Here is a 20,364-nt window from a genome sequence, read left to right as displayed (position 1 = left end):
TAAAGACCACATAAGAGACCACAAAGCTAAAGGTCACATAACTGAACCCATGCTTGAAATATTGTTACATGGATAGACTCCAGATCTGAAACTGTAAATAACTGTCAATTAGCTGACACTGAATACTTACATAAAAATACTTTACTTTATAAACAGCCTTTACCTGATCAGGCTGTAGAGTAGAAGTGATTTGTTTTAATCATTACCAGAAACAGACCTTTTTAAATGACTCACTGCCCCAGGTTTCTGTCGTATACAGGATCGACATCTAGTTTTTGCCTTGTGAAATGTGCTGAATCTGAGTGGCTGGTGAGAAACAGGGGTATGAATAAAGCAGACAGGCGTTACTTAGCTTCAAGTTGGATATGCATATTCCAGGGTTATATCTGGCTGTCAGCTTTTTCCCCTTCTTTTCTGAATTGACCTCTCCTTTTTTTTTATCCGCTGTGGTCAAATACAAGGATGTTACAGCCGCTGTCAAAACAGACGGTCAGCATTTCATTCCCAGTGGAACCAAAACAGAACCACATACAGTGTCGCCTTTCTCAAGAGCACACAGCAACAGCATCTCGATTGCATTCACATAATTTGTTGAAAAACCAAAAAACAACAAAAGTCATTTTCTGTGCCTTTCTCATTGGCAACACTAGTGGCAGAAGATGAGCCTTTTTATTCTTGCCTTTATTCTTGCAGAGGAGGAGCGCCTCAACAGAGACGTGCACATTTCCTCAGAGGTGTAAGATCAAACGCTGCCTGGCGTGCAGACATGTTTAGGCTTCTTGTCCTGTTCTCCCTTTCAGACCAAACATAGTTTCACATGTCTTTCTGTGTAAAATGTACTGTATATAACCTTGAACATTTTAGTGCCCATTTTATTCGGATAATCTAACATTCTTTCTGTTGCTATCGTGCAGCAGTTGAATGAAACCATTTTCATCTATAAAATCAAGAACAAATGAAAAGCAGTTATGCACGTCTATGTTTAGTGTGATCATAAACCAAAAATCTTTAACATTTGGCGTAAAAAAATAAATAAATGGCACGTTCATGTGAGGATATTTGTGATGGGCATTTTTAAACATTTAGGGACATGACTTGAGCTGCATCTGTTTGTGGAACAGATGGAGATTTTCAGATGGAGCTTCATAGATTCAGTTACTTTCCTATTCCATTGAACTTCAGCACAGACGGAGAGATTAATAATATTTTATATCATGATCATTTTCATTTATAGTTAATAATCTAGATTGCATTATTTTCATCTTTTTTCCAGCTGCTATTCCTGCTGCCAAATCATCAAAAGCCAACGCAGCGTATTTTCCTGGCAGTTCCAAACAGAGACAGGGAGTAATGTGTGTCTCAGGGTTTGCTGATTTCCCTTGCCTGTCATGACTATTTCATGACTTTCTCTGGTAGTTTGAATTTTAATAGCCACCCCTATTGTGTCCGGAGCTTATCTGAGCCTGTGAGCGAAACCAGAGACTGACACCCAGATGGGAGACAGCAGATAGACCACTGTCACTCTCCCTTTCAGCCTCTTGGCCCTGGATGCTTTCCCGTCTCACTCCCAGGGGGAAGCGTTGCTGATACGTGTGCGCGTGTATGCGTGTACGCATGGGCTGTGTTTGTGTACAGTTAGAGTTGTGGCTTTTTTTTTTCTAGCTCTCCAAATCAACATGGTTGATCAAACTTCACAGTAATCGAGATGCTTTTTAGGGAATGTTTTTACTTATCTAAGAAATGATTTAAAATGATAAAAATGAGTGTGATTCCAGCTATGATTTATATGCTGTAAACCAGTAGAATAACTGAAGCTGTAAGAATCCTCTTTTAAATCTGCAGCTATACAACAGCCTTATATAATTTCAGTGACAGCTTTGTCACACAAGATGAATGGGAAGCAGAGGTGTTTCTCTTGTGTGTGCATAAACTAAAAAGTAAGACCTGACAGAAGCCTGATTTTTACTACCATATGACACCAACCTCTATTGGTAGTTATATCGGTGTCAGAGTAACAAACAATACAGTGCCACTGGCATATTGTCAACATGTAGAACAGACTTGTCAAAATAAACAGGAATGTGGAAACATTGATGCTCAATAATGTATAGCAGATGGACAAATGAATGAATGAATGATGTACTGATGAAGGAGTGATGCATGCAGAGCTTGACTGAATGAAGGTTTGACCAGTCTGGAATTACAGGATGAGGTTACTGACCCCATTATACTTTACGCTTATCACTAAATGTCAAAATGCACCTGCACAACTGTATTACTTTTCTTTCTTTACCACACACACACCCTCACACACAGCATAATCACATGTCTCATTAATGTTGTGTCCACATCTGGGGCAGTCAGACATACAAACTTTGTGTTTTTTTTGAGGTTCAGAAGGTGAAACACAAATACAAAATACATTAATTAAGTCAGTTAGACTCATAGTTTTATTATTCTTTTATTTCTCGAGTAACAATAGCTCAGTAAGCACATTTGTACGCAGCACACTTTCATCCATGCCACTCCAGAGAAGATTTTCCAACAAGTGTAGCTTAAACCTCTCATATTCAGTAATGTGAGCAGCACACAATACACAGCTATCGGCTTTTTGTTGTTTTATTATGAAGAGCTTTTTTAAATGTTTTGAATTTTTCCTGGAGTAGTACATAATTAGTTTCAAACCCCTTTAAGTGAAAAAATAAACTGCAAAAAGTATGAAAGGTGTCTGTGTCCTTGAGGTCAGAGCATAATTACTTTTAAATGAATGTGGAATGCATTATTCTGTCTTTCTTATGTTGATACGGTGCAATTTTTCTTCTAACAATCATGCAAATATATTGCATAAAGTACAAGTGTTAAGTCATTAGGAGCTTTATTGCAGAGATAATGACTTGAGCGCAGGTTTTTTTGCGTATGGATGTAGGAAAGAGAGAGCTGAGAGCGAGGTTGGCTGAGTCCACTCTACTCGCATGAGTCAGGCTCATAGAGCACAGCGCCTGACAGCAAACTCACCCACTTGCACACCTGCCCCCACAAACTCACATATACACACACAATACACACACTCACACAAGACTGCATATTTTATTTTCTGCATTGCAACATTCACTACCTGGCCAAAAAGAAATAGAAACAAAAAAAGTATCCACTTGGATGTATCTAAGCAAAGAGATCAGAGCTTCCCACTGCAACAGTACTGCAGTCATTTAAATGGCAAAAGGCTGTTAGAGTGGGAAGTTGCTGATTCCTTAAACAAACGTGCTGAGGCACATCAGGTTTTACTAGTTTGTCAGTGCCAAAACTCAAATAGTGAGAGTTTTTGTTTCCAACATTCGCCATGTTTTGCAGGAGACATATCTGTCCAATTTTCCAATCATCAGTACAACATTTTGACGGAAAATTAATCCAGCTCTGGATTTATGGGAAGAAATGACATACTGTAAGCTTATCGAAGCCCTAGGTTGAACAGAACATTAGTGTTTCATTTTGGTATTTTTAAGGCTAACTAAAAAGGAAAAAACACTTTAAGTTTTACCATTTTAAAAGCCAATTAACAGTCATCAGACAACATCTTACGAACAAAGATATACAAATAAGACCGAGGTAAATGTCAAATGTTGGGGAAAAATAAAACTAATTAAAGCTGCAAGCAGCGATGAACGGGCCCTCGCACTCACGGCCACCGCCCCCCATAAGCATATCAGAAATGACACCACCCACGACTTCCTATGTAAAACCATTCAAAAGTTATAGCAGAAAAAAGGGACAACCAATCAGAAGAAGGGGCGGGGCTAATTCAGGCCAATGAAGGTCAAGGACTCCATACAGAATCTGATGACACCACCCACGACTCTCTATGTCAAACCATTCAAAAGTTATAGCAGAAAATCGGGACAACCAATCAGAAGAAGGGGCGGGGCTAATTTTCACCAATTATGGTCAAGGACTCAATACCGAGTCCCATGACACCACCCACCACTCTTTATGTCAAACCTTTCAAAAGTTATGGCAGAGAAAAGTATTCTAGGGGGCGCTGTTGAGCCGTTAGGCCACGCCCATTAATGCAAACTATGAAATATCAAATTTATCGCCAGGCCTGGCTTGCATGCAAAATTTGGTGACTTTTGGAGAACTATCAAATATGGACCAATCAGATGAAGGGGGGCACGCTTTTTGGCGTCTAGCGTCGCCACGGTAACACTTTTGAAAGAGAAAAGTAATGCGCGTAGTCGCAAGATGAAGACGCACATTTTGATGTATAACACTCCTGGGTGCACGTTACGGTTCGGGCCGTATTAATTGCTGAAAGAATGGCATAAATTGCACCAAAATTACAAAATTAATTCAAAATGGCCGACTTCCTGTTCGGTTTCGGCCATGGCGCCAAGAGACTTTTCTTTAAGTTGCGACATGATACAGGTGTGTACCGATTTTCGTGTATGTACGTCGAACCGTGTTGTGGGGCTTGAGGCACAAAGTTTTCCGGGGGGCGCTGTTGAGCCATTTTGCCACGCCCATTAATACAAACCATGAAATATCAAATTTATCGCCAGGCCTGCCTTGCATGCCAAATTTGGTGCCTTTTGGGGAACTATCAAATATGGACCAATCAGATGAAGGGGGGGCGCGCTTTTTGGCGTCTAGTGTCGCCACGGTAACACTTTTGAAAGAGAAAAGTAATGCGCGTAGTCGCAGGATAGAGACGCACATTTTGATGTATAACACACCTGGGTGCACGTTACGGTTCGGGCCGTATTAATTCTCGAAGGAAGGGCATATATTGCTCCAAAATTACGCGATTAATTCAGAATGTTCAAAATGGCCGACTTCCTGTTCGGTTTCGGCCATGGCGCCAAGAGACTTTTCTTTAAGTTGCGACATGATACAAGTGTGTACCGATTTTCGTTCATGTACGTCAAACCGTATTATGGGGCTTGAGGCGCAAAGTTTTTTCTGTCTGAACCAACCAGATGAAGGGTGGGCGCGCTTTTTGGCGTCTAGCGTCGCCACGGTAACGCTTTTGAAAGAGAAAAGTAATGCGTGTTGTCGCAGGATGGAGACGCACGTTTTGATGTATAACACACTTGGGGGCACGTTACGGTTCGGGCCATATTAACTGCCGAAGGAATGGCATAAATTGCGCCAAAGTGACACGATTAATTCAAAATGGCTGACTTCCTGTTCGGTTTCGGCCATGTCGCCAAGAGACTTTTCTTTAAGTTGTGTACTGATACAGGTGTGTAGCGATTTTTGTGCATGTACGTCAAACCGTATTGTGGGGCTTGAGGCATAAAGTTTTCCGGGGGGCGCTGTTGAGCCATTTTGCCACGCCCATTAATGTAAACCATTAAATATCAAATTTTTCGCCAGGCCTGACTTGCATGCAAAATTTGGTGACTTTTTGGGCACGTTTAGGGGGACAAAAAGGCCCTCCTTTCGTCAGAAGAAAGAAAGAAAGAAAAAAGAAAAATTCCTACAGATACAATAGGGCCTTCGCACTGAAGGTGCTCGGGCCCTAATAATTCAAACAGGCTCAAGAACTGCCATTCATCCAGAATCCTTATGCATTAATAGCTGATATAAGCATGTAGCAAGTCATTACAGAAGGAATCATTTTTGAAGCAGTCACAAACTGTGTAAAACAGGAGCTTTGATGTTAATATTGTTCAGAGCTGGTGTTAACTAATCTGGATTCTGAGGTGTCGGGGATGGGTTGTCACTTATAGTGGAAATGACACTGTGTTTCCCACACCAAAGATGGAGATGAATATCCAGAACCAAATTTTCCAAATGTCAGGGTTTGTGATGACATGTGCTTCTGTTAGTTCCCTTGACAAAGCCAATTGACATTTTTGTGGTGGCACCATTAATGCAGAGGAATACACAGACAGCAACATGCTCTGCTTTCAAAATGATATCTTTTCCAGGGAGCTTCAAGCATTTTTTTTCCAACAAGACAATCCAAATCTAAGCCATGTACATGTTACAAAGGTGCTGGTGGTGGAACAAGGTGCACATACTGAGACACAGCCCGGTACGGTCTTCACCCATCCTCAGAGAGTTTGTGGAGAACTTAAAATCAAAATGATCCATCAATGAAAACTCCATCCCACTGCACACCCTAAGATAATATTTTCTCTTCTTGAAATTGTCTTGGAAATTTCTTAACATTTTTCTTGAAAATAATGTCTTGAAATGTTTTTTTTTTTTAACAATTTGAATCATTTCAAAACATTTTCTATAAAACCAATATTTTATACCCCAAGGTATTTAAAATGTAGACCATGGATTCATATGTATTATACTATACTTGTTAAACAAAGACTTTCTCTGCCATAATTGTACGTATTTATGCAGAGGCTGTCTCCATGACAACGAAACAGTGCTGTGATGCTTTAACTTAGCTGTCTGTGTTTAAAAGCAATAACTTTGCTGCAAGGGTTTCATTCTTTAGTTAAAAGTAGTGATGTATTTTTCCACTACATATTCAGAATCAAAATAAAGTTTTAATGTGGCACAATTTCCTTTGGCCAGCAGCCGAACATGTAACGTCATAATTTCCTTTCATCTTTTGATGAAGGCAGATGATGTGAGCTAAGGCGGCTCTTTTTCTGCTGTTCTTGTACAGACTTGACTTTCATTTTGCAATGCAACATGTCTGGCTCCTTTCTGGAACATTGTACGATCTAAAGTTCCTCGACACAGCTGTCTCTAAAGATGGGAATGAATATTTTTTGCTCAGTTTCTTTCTGATTTCTTACTTTGAAATCTCACTCAAAGATCCTCCGTAGACCACAACGCTCAGAAACAAGAAGTTTGTGAAGGATCGCTGGGTAACTTTGGCATAAATTAACATGCATCCTACTGAGCAAATAACCAAATAACCAAATTTCTAGGTGTTATGATTGACGAAAATCTCACTTGGAAAAATCATATTGCACTCATCTCGAAAAAGATTGCAAAAAATATTGGAGTAATCAGACGTATACGGCATCTATTATCAAGAAAAATCTGTATTAATTTATATTATACTATGATTTATCCTTATATTTCATATTGCAATGTCATTTGGGCAAGTACCTTCATGAGCAACCTCAACTGTATCTTAATCCTGCAAAAACGTTTTATCAAAATGATTACATTTTCCAATAGACTTACTAGATCCACCCCATTGTTCCAATCCCTAAGTATTCTCCCTATTTCTGCTGTAAATGTTTTTCCGATTTGTCTTTTTGTCTATCAATCCATTCACAAGCTACTTCCAACCTGTTTTCATTCTTTATTTCAATTCAATTCCCAAATTCATCACTTTTGGCGGTTGTATATTTTTTTTATGTGCAAATAAACTAAACTGCTTCTTACACACCATTAGATGGATCCTCTGTATAAAAGTCCAAAGAAAAAGACAGCAAGTCAACTTTAACAAATGAGAAAGGTTGTGAAACAAATGGATGTTTATGCTATTTGAATCAATTCTATAAATACAATGATCACCTTTCTGTACTCCTCACCGCCTTATAAACATTAGAGTTGTCGCTGTGGGTGTAACACATTTCATTTCCCACATCCGACTGGTATATTCTGATGCGTTGTGGTATGGTAGCTGCGTGCAGTATACATGTGCAATCGTAGACATACAGTACGTCGAGTCAGATATTCCATTGTGTCCCTTTCCAGTCCATTTACTTTCAGATGGGACTGTCCTCAGGCGAGTGAATGACAGATCCATGTATGCATTTGTAGATGAGTTGTTATCATACAGAATAATGTGTTTCGGACCATTTCTTTCCTCTTTTCTGTGCAAACGTGACTACTTGATGGCATGTACCTCACCGTGCAAGATCACATGTGTACTGCCACACTGAAAACACGCTGCATCAACTTCTGATAAAAAGACCTCTGTCTTTGTACTGCTCCAATGTCAGTCCCTTGATGTTTTCTCAGACACCAAAGTATCAGATAAACCCTATATATATATATATATATATATATTCTATATATGTATGTATGTATATATATATATATGTATGTATATATGTATGTATATATGTATGTATATATGTATGTATATATATATGTATGTATATATATATATGTATATATATATATATATGTATATATATCATTCATTCATTCACATATATAATATATATATATATATATATATATATATATATATATATATTCTATATATGTATGTATATATATATATATATATATATATATATATGTATGTATATATATGTATATATATATATGTATATATATATATATATATATATATGTATATATATATATATATATATATATATATATATATATATATATATATATATATATATATATATGTATATATCATTCATTCATTCATTAATTCACATATATAATATATATATATATATATATATATATATATATATATATATATATATATATATATATATATATATGTATATATATATATATATATGTATATATATATATATATATATATATGTATATATATATATATATATATATATATATATATATATATATATATATATTGAAACTTTGTGGTTCTCTTGACTTCAGTGCAAATTGTGGAATAAGACAAATCATATAACAGTGTATCTTTAACAGTATATTTTTTTTAACAGCGCAAGTGAAAAGATCCAATTCAGTGCCAAATGTGTGATTTGTGTTTAAGGAACCAAGAACAACATGAAAGATACTGTGTCTTAAAGATTGCTAACATAACCTCAAGAGCACGATAATCGAATAATAAAACATGATTACAAAAGACTCAGCTTCAGGCCAGCAATAGTGGCTCAACGGTTGCCTCACTGCAAGAAGGTTGTTGGTTCGACTTGGGGTCCCAGCAGGTGTCTTTTTTTGTGTGGAGTTTGCATGTTTTAGTGCTTGCGTCAGTTTTCTCCGGGTACTCTGACTTCCTCCCACGATCCAAAACCATGAATGTTAGGTTGATCGATGATCTGAAACCACCCATAGGTGTGTGTGGTTGTTTGTGTATACTTGCGCCCTGTGATGGACCGGTAACTTGTTCAGGGTGTACCCCTGCTTTGTGCCTGTAATGGGCTGCGATAGGTTCCAGCAGGCCCCACCGTGACCTGGTGTAGGACTAAGCGGGTATAAAACAGACTTTAAAGGAAGCAAATCAGTGCAATTTCACAGTCCATTGCTTAGCAAAATGGACCTTGCTGTTACTGTTTGTGTGGAGTGTGTTTCCTACCACAGTTCTTCATATCTTTCCCTTAGAAACGATGTTTGCGCTCACGAAAAGAAAAAGTAAAGGGTCAAATGTCTGGTGAAATTCCAGCATTGGTCACTTGCTTGAACACTGGCATTGGCAAATACAGCTCGTCTATCTAGAACTTCTTTTTTTTTTTTTTGTTAACTAAACTCATCATGCTCACAGTGACACACACGCCACCCCATCTTGTCTGTGAACATGTCTTGGCAATTTAGCAATTTAGAAGGTCAAAATAAGCAGAGTAAGAGACATTTGAGTCAAAAACCTTAAAACAATGTCACCACAACATTGAAAAGATTTAGATGAAGCTAATAAGGCAATAGTGGCTACAATTCAAGCTGGAGAGAGCGCTCAGCCAGCCCCAAGCCGGCAGCTCCTCCTACATGTACCTTTTACTTGTATCAGGAAAGAGCAAAGTCAAGTCATTTTGAGGAGAATCATGGATCTTCTGGCAGGCGGACCACCAGTTTTTTGTCGACGACGGGAGCAGATTAACATAGGTTGGCCTCCGCTGCTGAAACCACGCCCACAACTAACTCCGCCGGCCGGAGTGTCCGCCATTGTTCCGAAGCGGTGGCTGTTTCCACAGTGAGGGACAGTAATAATGAGGTTTTGCCTCGACACTTACCCTCATAAAAGGATCAGTACCCACAGTACGGACCCGGCAACTGCACACGAGTCAGCGGTAAGTGACGTTATTTTTTTATGTTATTTATATTTGTTTACAAGTATGATCTTTGCATGGGCTACGTATTTAGCTTAGCTCCGGTGTTACTCCATGTTACGGAGCTCTATTAGTACCGTAATACATTTTCTTCTGTTTATGGTTTCAGATCTTCCAAGCACCTGAAGCTGTTCAACGACACCTTCAGAAGAAATGCACGGTCCTTCCTTGAACCAGCAATAGTGCATAAATGTTATTTATATACAACTTATGTTATTATTTAACAATAAAGTTGCCATTTGTGAAAATTCAGTCTTGTGATTTCTTTACAGTTAACATGATTCATTTGTCTTGTAACATAAGAAATGAAATGATGAGGAATCTGAATAAATAACTGTGGTGTACCTGTTTAGAATTCAATTCAATCTTCCTGTGTGAAGACGAGGTGACTCAAGGCTGATTTATGGTTCCGCATTACACCAACGTAAAGCCTACGGCGTAGGGTACGCGTCGATTTAACGCAGAACCGTAATTCAGGCTTAAGATTCCAGGGAGTCGTTTACAACGTGTAACTGCATGCAAGCGTCCGACTATCGCGTGGAGCTGCGTGACATTGGACGCTCTCTGTCCACACTGAAACCGTTAAACTCGCGGCCAGTTAGGACAGTCCAATAGAAAATAAAGCAATGGAATTGATTTTGTTACTGAATTTCGATCACATCGCATGGGACACGCTTTAATTGTGTACGGAGCCGGCTGCTCTTCTGCCTGGAGGCTTTGTGCCCTCCCCTGCTACACGTCATTCAGACAGCCAATCAGCGCAGAGCCTCATTATCATCGCCTACCCGCCCCTCAAAATCCCTCATAGAAAAGGAGGTTAGAAACGGTAAAACTAAAGACATGGCCCAGAGGCTGAATTTCTGATTTATGTAGAAAAAACAAGCTTTTGATTGTTTTTAAGACATTCAAGGCCTGTTTAAAATATACATTAAATGCCATAATAGGTCTCCTTTAAATACATCAGCCCAGCAAAGGGATACTTCTTGAAACCTGCAATACCAGAACTGTTAAAGTATTTTTCTGTTTCTACCAAAACCTCTGTCCAGTAACCTGGAGCACTTTATTTAGATCTTTATTAAGAGTTTCCGTGACAAAGCAAGATAGCCCTGTAACCTGGTACATTCATGGGGAAGTGTAACTGATCTATAGTCAGTTTATTATGATAAACACAGCTGAGTCTTCAATTGAAGCAAAAGTTTAGAAAATCAGATCAGCTGAAAGAAGAACTGACAGGTCAGACCTTCTTTTTTTTTCAATAAATACAAATAAAAGTTTTGGTTCTATCTATTTTTCACGCGTTTGCATTCACGTTAACAAATATCTCAGCTTTTATGACATAAAATGGTGCCTTGTTATAGAATCTTCTCAAGGACACTGACACATTTCTCCATCAATCTCTCTTCTAATAACAGCATGGTAATTATCCACCTTTTAGGCGCTGATGGGTTATTATTCATAGTTACTCTACATCTATCCTACTCTCGTTTTGTTTCGGTCGCTGCTTCACTCTCTTGTGCTCTGTGAGTCACGCTTCATTCCTCTCTGTCTTCCTTCTATCATACCGCTCTATCCTTTTTTTTCCCTTTTGATGGTGAAAGCTGAGAATACATGTGGAGTGTATTGATTGGCAGCAGAAGAAAACATCAGTATTTTCTGATGTTATGAAGACGGTGGTGTTCTTTGGTAGATCCATCTTAACATGAGGATTTTTTCTCTTTCTCAATCACTTAAACATCGGATTGATCAATTCATTTTTTTAAATAAAGATTTTCTCCCACATCACTGTGACGATCCTGCTGTACAAGGACATTTAGAGGTCATCACATAATTCTTATCTTACTAGGCTTTTGTAAAAGAAACACAAACATACACACACACGCACACACACACACACACACACACACACACACACACACACACACACACACACACACACACACACACACACACACACACACACACACACACACTCATCCTCTTTGCACAGAAAATGCACTTACTTACATATTCACACATTCTGCACGGTTCAGAATCATGGGTATTTCCGTTCAGCGAGTGGGATGCATAGTGTTACCATGGAGATCTATTTTTAGATGCTGACAAAAAAGGGCAACTGTTAAAATTGCCATCATACTCCCGATAACTATGAAAGATCCAATTTTGCCTCATGAAAACATTAAAGTACGCATTTCTCTATCTTTCTGCTTGAAGACATGATGTTGGGAAGGTACCATTGTATCATTTGCTGAAGTGGATTTTGATGACAGATCATGCTGGATTTGACAGATCAGTGCATTAGTAGACTTGAGTGTGGGAACAACCAGTTGGGGCAGAGGGAGAGAGGAGGAAAAATACATGCTGATTGTTTCCTGCTAATATGTGGATGTGAAACAACGGTATTTTACTCTCTATTTTAACATCACAATGGTGATTATTAGGGCCCGAGCACTTACAGTGCGAAGGCCCTATTGTATCTGTAGGAATTCTTTATTCTTTCTTCTGACGAAAGGAGGGCCTTTTTGCCCCCCTAAACATGCCCCAAAAGTCACCAAATTTTGCACGCAAGCCAGGCCTGGCGAAAAATTTGATATTTAATGGTTTGCATTAATGGGCGTGGCAAAATGGCTCAACAGCGCCCCCTAGAAAACTTTGTGCCTCAAGCCCCACAATACGGTTTGACGTACATGCACGAAAATGGCTACACACCTGTATCATGTCGCAACTTAAAGAAAAGTCTGTTAGTGTTTTATTTTATTGCGTAATTTTGGCGCAATTTATGCCATTTCTTCGGCCGTTAATGCGGCCCGAACTGTAACGTGCACCCAGGTGTGTTATACATCAAAATGTGCGTCTCGATCCTGCAACGATGGGCATTACTTTTCTCAGTCAAAAGCGTTACCGTGGCGACGCTAGACGCCAAAAAGCGCGCCCACCCTTCATCTGATTGGTTCAGACAGAAAAAACGTTGTGCCTCAAGCCCCACAATACGGTTTGACGTACATGAACGAAAATCGGTACACACCCGTATCATGTCGCAACTTAAAGAAAAGTCTCTTGGCGCCATGGCCGAAACCGAACAGGAAGTCGGCCATTTTGAATATTTTGAATTAATCGCGTACTTTTGGCGCAATTAATGCCATTCCTTCGCCAGTTAATACGTAATGGGCACCCAGGTGTGTTATACATCAAAATATGCGTCTCCATCCTGCGACTACGCGCATTAATTTTTCTCTTTCAAAAGCGTTACCATGGCGACGCTAGATACCAAAAAGCGCGCCCCCCCCTTCATCTGATTGGTCCATATTTGATAGTTCCCCAAAAGTCACCAAATTTTGCACGCAAGCCAGGCCTGGTGATAAATTTGATATTTCATGGTTTGCATTAATGGGCGTGGCAAAATGGCTCAACAGCGCCCCCTAGAAAACTTTTCTCTGCCATAACTTTTGAATGCTTTGACATAAAGACTCTTGGATGGTGTCATCGGACTCGGTTTTGAGTCCTTGACCATAATTGGTGAAAATTAGCCTCGCCCCTTCTTCTGATTGGTTGTCCCTATTTTTCTGCTATCACTCTTCAATGGTTTGACATAGAGAGTCGTGGGTGGTGTCATCGGACTCGGTATTGTGTCCTTGACCTTCATTGGCCTGAATTAGCCCCGCCCCTTCTTCTGATTGGTTGTCCCTATTTTCTGCTATAACTTTTGCATGGTTTAACATAGAGAGTCGTGGGTGGTGTCATCAGACTCTGTATTGTGTCCTTGACCTTCATTGGCCTGAATTAGCCCCGCCCCTTCTTCTGATTGGTCGATATTTCATAGTTCCTATTTTCGGCCATAAGTTTTGAATGGTTTGACATAAAGAGTCGTGGGTGGTGTCATCGGACATGGTTTTGAATCCCTTGACCATAATTGGTGTGAATTAGCCCCGCCCCCTCTTCTGATTGGTCGATATGTGATAGTTCCTATTTTCTGCCATAACTTTTGAATGGTTTGACATAAAGAGTCGTGGGTGGTTTTATCGGACTTAGTTTTGAGTCCTTGACCTTAATTGGTGCAAATTGCACGTGCGAGGGCCCGTTCATCGCTGCTTGCAGCTTTAATTTAAGTTATATTTGTTTCCTTGAAGAATACAAAGGTTGATCATCATCATTACCTTTGGATGTCTAATAGTACAGTTTCATTGCAATAACAATGCAAACTGCGTACTTGGGAAGTAATGTATATGTTTAATGTTCTTACAGAGAGAAAATGTTAAAATGTAGTCGGTTTAAGGCAAAATACAGCTGAACGGGTCTTTCAAGATCATCAGCTAAAAAGATAGTGTGTGTGTGTCTATGGGGGGGTCTATGTAAAAGCTGCATACATTTATATATGTGAATATATTCTATAGACGTCTGCACTTGAGTGTTCGAATACAGTTTTATGTTTATGTGTGTGTGTGTGTGTGTGTGTGTGTGTGTGTGTGTGTGTGTGTGTGTGTGTGTGTGTGTGTGTGTGTGTGTGTGTGTGTGTGTGTGTGTGTGTGTGTGTGTGTCAGGATGCTATTGATCAGTTAGAGAACATGCTACTGTAGGTTTTCTCTCAGAGACAATTAAAAGAGAATGGTTAATGAAGCTTTTTATAGACTGATCTACATTCTCTAATGTAGTAGCTGATATTTATTATGCCAGTTTATCTTTCTTATGTTCTCCCCTTTTTTCACTGCCTAATGCTCCCTCTTTTTTTCTACATTTCATTGCATTTTTGCAATATCTAAAATCGTGTTTTTTTCACATTGTACCTTTGTTACCACCTCTTTAATTTCTGCAGTTTGTTAGAATGACAGTTTTCTTCTTTTTTCTGCAAGTGTGAAGTCATCACACCAGCCACATCCAGTCAGATGTGAGGCATTGACATGCAGTGGTGTTGTTATCGGGTGCAATCCAGGGCCACTCCTGGGAGACCCAGTGACGCATCAAGCATGACATAATGCTGTGATAATGCGTGTGGTTGTGAAGGAGAGAGCGAGCGACAGTAAATACACTCTGTGGCTATGTGCTCGCTCAGCAACCAGATAATGATACAGCACTGGAAATCAGCCGGGTAGAACAAAGTAGCCTGATCTTTAATTATTTTATTAATGTTTACTGCATACAGAGAGCATGCTGCTACTGTACTTGGTACCTGTATAGATTTGTGAAAGTTGTTTTGCCGACCATAAGGTGTAATATCGATAAACGGGTTTATTTTCATACATAAGGCGCACCGAGTTTTAAGACGCATGATAAAAGATATATAAAGTACAGTCTGGTATGTCGAACTTTATTCAACTCTTTCAAAATAACTCATACATACACATACAGAAAAATACACTCATATTTTAAATAATTCGTCTTCAACGAATCCACACATAATATTTAGTAAAAGTATTTGTATTATAATAGTATTTGGAGGCCCCACAACACAACCTTACAACTCTCCTCATCCCAAATGTATCATAGGTTGGAAATGACCGTATAACAACATGTCATTTAACTTGACAACCTTTATTAATAATAACAAAAGTATAGATACAGTAGTTTGACTGTATGAGTCAAATAAAATAAATTCAGCCTAAAATAAATAAATATCAAATTAAAAAACTTCAACCTGAAATAATAAATAAATATTGAATGCAAAATTTAAAACTGCAATAAATAAACAAATCCAAGTCACAAAAAGCCATCAATTACTTATCAAAAGAAAGTTACTTCCACCACCTCAATCCCCCACAAAAAAAACTACGCAGGTATAGCAGGTCTGAAATTAGAACTAAACATGCACGTGTGCCTTTTAGAGATGCACACGTCTCTATTTTCTGGATGAAAAGTCATCAGTGAGGTTGAAAACTTCTTAACAACATAAATTGATATATGTTACTTATTCGGTGAAATGTATAACTTATATATGACCAACTGGTCATTTTACCAGTCTTTTTCAACAGAGGTGAATGCAGATTGCGAGTGGCCTCTTTTATGAAATCTGTGTTTGTGCAGTGGGCTTCTAGTGCTTGAGTTGTGGGTGGAAGATAACGGTCAGTCACACCTTGAACACGGACCAAGTTTATTATAGAATAGGGATGTAATGCTAGACACGTTGATCCCTAACTCATCATTTGACAAATCATACATTTTCTGCCTGAATAAAGTTCCACCCAAAATGTTGTAGAAGTTTCATGTGTGTAAGATTTTCCCTGAAAGATTTGTGTTTTTTTATTATTTGTCTATGTGTCAACTCTCATCACATCTAAATGCGTATTCCTACACCTTTTTTCTGGCGTCAATCAATCAATCATCAATGGAAGTGGAATTTAGTCTAAATGTATGTCCCGAAATCCTGTTTGCTTTTTACGGTAGAAGATTTGATCTCATCTGTTGATGGAAAAGGAAAAGTGTAACTTTCCAAAGCAGCAACTGCACCACTGGTTTAAACCATTATTTTAGGTTAATCTGGACTATTTGCTCGGGTCTTAGTGGACATTTAGTCTTAAGTGTGAATTGTCTGTATGATTACACCTGTGTAATATTGAATTATCCCCAGGGCAACTGACTCAGGACTGAATGACGGTCATATTTAACAAATGCTGGGCATAATGTATCACAAACAAACAAACAAACAAACAAACAGTATTTTGTGATAACAAAGTATACCTTCCTGCGAAATTCAGCGACCGCCTTGTGCCAAAGCTGTTCATTTGATGTAATTTAAACTCATGTATACAAATAATTCCCAGGACTGTATTCTAAAAGTAAATTGTGCCTCAAGCCACCCTAAAGCTCTTCACATGAAAGAGCTAAAGATATTTATGTGCAATTGTTCACAGTGGATGAGGAGGTGGATGAGGTCAAAGCACAAGGCCCCTTGAGCAGAATTATGTAAGGGAATGCAGATCTGTGGCCCACCATGACTCAAACTGGTAATTAGAGGTGGCTTGTGTGCGGTTTGAGCGTGTGAATGTGTGCAAAGAAGAAGGACTAAAACAGAAAATAAAGAGAGAAGATCATTTGAAAATGGCTTCAAAAAGCAAATAATGGTTTTATTTTGTCTTTTCAAATTAGGAATTTAAACATGTCTTCTTTCTTCGTGAAGATTTTCTTTGATGAAATGTGAACTCAAAGTAAATTTTCTCAATGTGGAGAATAAAAAATATCAAGTTGAAGTTGAATGGCTTATGAGTGCTGATGTGTTCAAATACAATTATGATCTTTAAATGGTGTTATATGCTGTCCAAAATGACATTTTTTCTGATTCTGTGTTCCCATTTCAGGTCTTGCAGGTGTCCAAACTGATCTGGACAAGAGGAAAGAAATATTTGGTCAAAACCTCATACCTCCAAAAAAGCCAAAAACCTTCCTGCAGCTGGTATGGGAGGCTTTGCAGGACGTCACCCTCATAATCCTGGAGATCGCTGCCCTCATCTCCCTGGGCCTCTCCTTCTACCATCCTCCAGGGGAGAGCGGCGGAGAGTGTGAGTGATTGACATCGCCATCTGTGAAATTTGTTGTCAGTCATTTGTTTTCTTTTTATAAGTCACACCCAGAAAAACACACTTCGTGCAGGCGCTCAGAAAGATGACGCCTGGTATCTTGACTGTTGCACAGAACACCAAAGGGCTCGGGCTGCAGTGACATTATTTCCGGTGACATTACTGGCAATCACCGAGACTGTCACAGCCGCATGTGCGCTCGCATGCTTCAACTGGCGAGGCGGGTCGCACTTTGTTTGTGATCTCCGTCTCGAGGTCAAGTGACTCATCAAGCGTGGGGCTAATTTTTGTGTGTTGTTGCGCGTGCACGCTCATTTGTGCAAATTGCGGCTGTGTTAGAGGCGCATGCGAAACGTACCCGGGAAGGTTAATGAAGTGTTGAGCAGAGAAATAACCTTGAGCTCCCAGGGCCCATACATCAGCTTTGCGAGCCGTGACACAGGAAATGAAGACAGAGACCATAAAGAGGTGCTGAGTCAGCAGCATCAGTCATCACTTCTAACGTTATCACCGTAATGGAAGTCATTTTTCCTGCCAACAGCTCCAGTCATCATTTTAAAAACTCTTATGAACCAGGAAATACGGGGGGGGGGGGGGGGGGGGTTAACAAGTTGTTTTGTTGTAATCAAGAACTTCAATATGGTGGTGGGACACTTCAGTCATATCATTGTACAGTAAATGTTGAAACTTGTTTAATAAACAGCACTTCTGTATACATTTATTTCTCTGTCTTTTTGGTCGCATTCATTGACGAACACACTCTCCACAGCACTGCGACCAAAGACGCAGAGAAATGTCACAGGCATCATAATTCTAATAACTGCGTCCATCTCGAGATACTTAATGAACCATTTACTCCACTTTATCTTAAAAATAAAGGGCAGCTGTGCTACTGTCTTCTCACATTTTAATGATATGGCTATGAATGTAAATCAGAGCATAAATCGCTGCGGACATGAGCAGAGTAGAATGATTGAATGGATACTGACGATAAAAATGCATACAAATTTGAACCTCCCTCAAAAACATCTAGAACGGGTATCTGTTCACGTGATGTTGGGCCGAGGGAGGACACGGACTTATCAAAATGATTCCTCAGGTTTGAGCACTGATAAAGAATTGTGTTTTGTCTTGAGGTACCTTTTTAAAATAATAACTAATTAGAGTTTTCTTCTAAAGCAGCATGTTTTTCGTTAATTATAATAACTCAAAACCTCTCAGAGATATGTGGCAGACGAGTTGTGGGTTACAATACTGCTTCCAGCTCCGCCAGGATACACGGGGAAAAAAGAGAGAAAGGCAAAGGAAAAGAAAAAGAAAAAGCTCAGTTCAGAAATAGAAACTGGTGGGACGAATTAATTCTCATTTACGCATGGGGCAGCCAGACTGCAGTTGAATGAGTAGGCTCTTAATTATGTCTGTATTAAGCCCACATACAGTAACATACAACAAAGCAAAAACTGAGAAGAAGGAAAAAAAAAAGACACTGGAAAAATATAATTAATTGACATAGAAACAAAGATGGGTTGATGCAGTGGCAAGTGCTTGTGACATCATCCAGTGGTTAGTAAGCTTAAAGTTTTGCATCTTTGCTTTCAGCCTGCTCTTGACTTTTCTTCATCTTCTTTTTTATTTTTTTGGACCAAAAGTGATGGAAGGGGTGGAGGTGCTCGTATCGCGGCACCATGCCTCAAGGACGCTCTGTTTTACTGTCTGTTATTCCCTAAAAACAAGTGTAGCTTATAAATTAAGATGCCTTCAAGTCAGAATTAGGGTATTTTTTTCCCAGTTGTCTCACAGTCTTCCAAGCAATCAAACCTCTGCCTTACTCCAGGGGGGAACTGTTTCCTCATACAGTTAGAAAGAATCTGTCCTGCATGTACACAGCGGCATTCAGGACCACACATTGTTATCATCACTGTGTTCGCTTTCCCTTGTCTTGGACACTCTGTACAGTGGTCATGTAAGGCCAAATTAATTTGCTCAACTTCATGTCAATGTATCAAATGTCCCATAATCAATGATCTTACATAAGACAGGATCTGTTTTCATTTTCATCCATCCATCCATTATCTAGAGGTGGTAGGGGACATCACATTTTTTCCTATTCAGGGTTGTTGGGATCTGCTGCAGACTACACTCTGGACAGACTGCCAGTCCATCGCATTCATGCATTGATGTTATTTGTTTATACAGTATCTCTCTGTGTGTCTTGTCATAAGACGTTTCCTGTACAGGGTTTGGAGCTGAGGAAAGCTAATGGTCCTCCATATAAAAAAAACAACTAAAACAATTAGTATCATACATACAGTATCTTTTAGCACAAATATACAGTTTCAACTGTGTGAACTGGTCTGATTATCTGGTTTTCTGTATGAATTTGCCATCAAATGTACTAAGTCACAGTTTAACTGTGATGACATACTACTGATTAATAATACCATAAGATCTAAACTTTTTGCAAAAATAGATAATTGATGTGCAAATATTTATAATACAGAGTGTTTGCAAGTGTTTTACAGTCCAAAGCATTATGCTTTGGCTTCTGAAGTTAGCAAACTTTGAGTCTAGAAATACAATACTCCAGGAGTTTCACATCAAGCAGCACAAAGAGTACTGGAAATAAGCAGTGTTCCTTCCCTAATTTACTATGACTGCAGCCGGTAGAATGCAGAGGTGGCTCATTTGAAGCGGCGCATATGAAAGAAGAGGGGAGGAGTTCATTTTTCATTTCAGACCTTTCTTTTGTATTGCACACAGGGTGCAAACGCAGAGGGGTCGCGGATGTGCATTCAAGTCAGCTAACATGGGATATTTTGTTATTAAAATGCTTTAATGTTTGGCTTTTAGACGTTGACCGTGGCTGTCTTACATGGCGTTCA

At 39.1% G+C, this 20,364-nt stretch overlaps 1 protein-coding gene across 12 annotated transcripts in view; it reads left to right on the top strand.

Moving 5' to 3' along the window:
* The window catches only part of atp2b2 (ATPase plasma membrane Ca2+ transporting 2), a 124,687-nt gene that overhangs the window by 54,873 nt on the left and 49,450 nt on the right, over nucleotides 1-20,364 (top strand). For all 12 annotated transcript variants that reach the window (XM_061727421.1, XM_061727417.1, XM_061727424.1 and 9 more), the window contains exon 3: nucleotides 17,264-17,464. In XM_061727421.1, coding sequence (XP_061583405.1) covers nucleotides 17,264-17,464 — 201 coding nt within the window. The remainder of the gene's footprint in view (nucleotides 1-17,263; nucleotides 17,465-20,364) is intronic.

Source organism: Cololabis saira, chromosome 8 (assembly GCF_033807715.1).
Source record: "Cololabis saira isolate AMF1-May2022 chromosome 8, fColSai1.1, whole genome shotgun sequence".
In the NCBI taxonomy this organism is placed as follows: Eukaryota; Metazoa; Chordata; class Actinopteri; order Beloniformes; family Belonidae; genus Cololabis; species Cololabis saira.
This window is presented reverse-complemented; position numbering and strand designations above follow the sequence as displayed.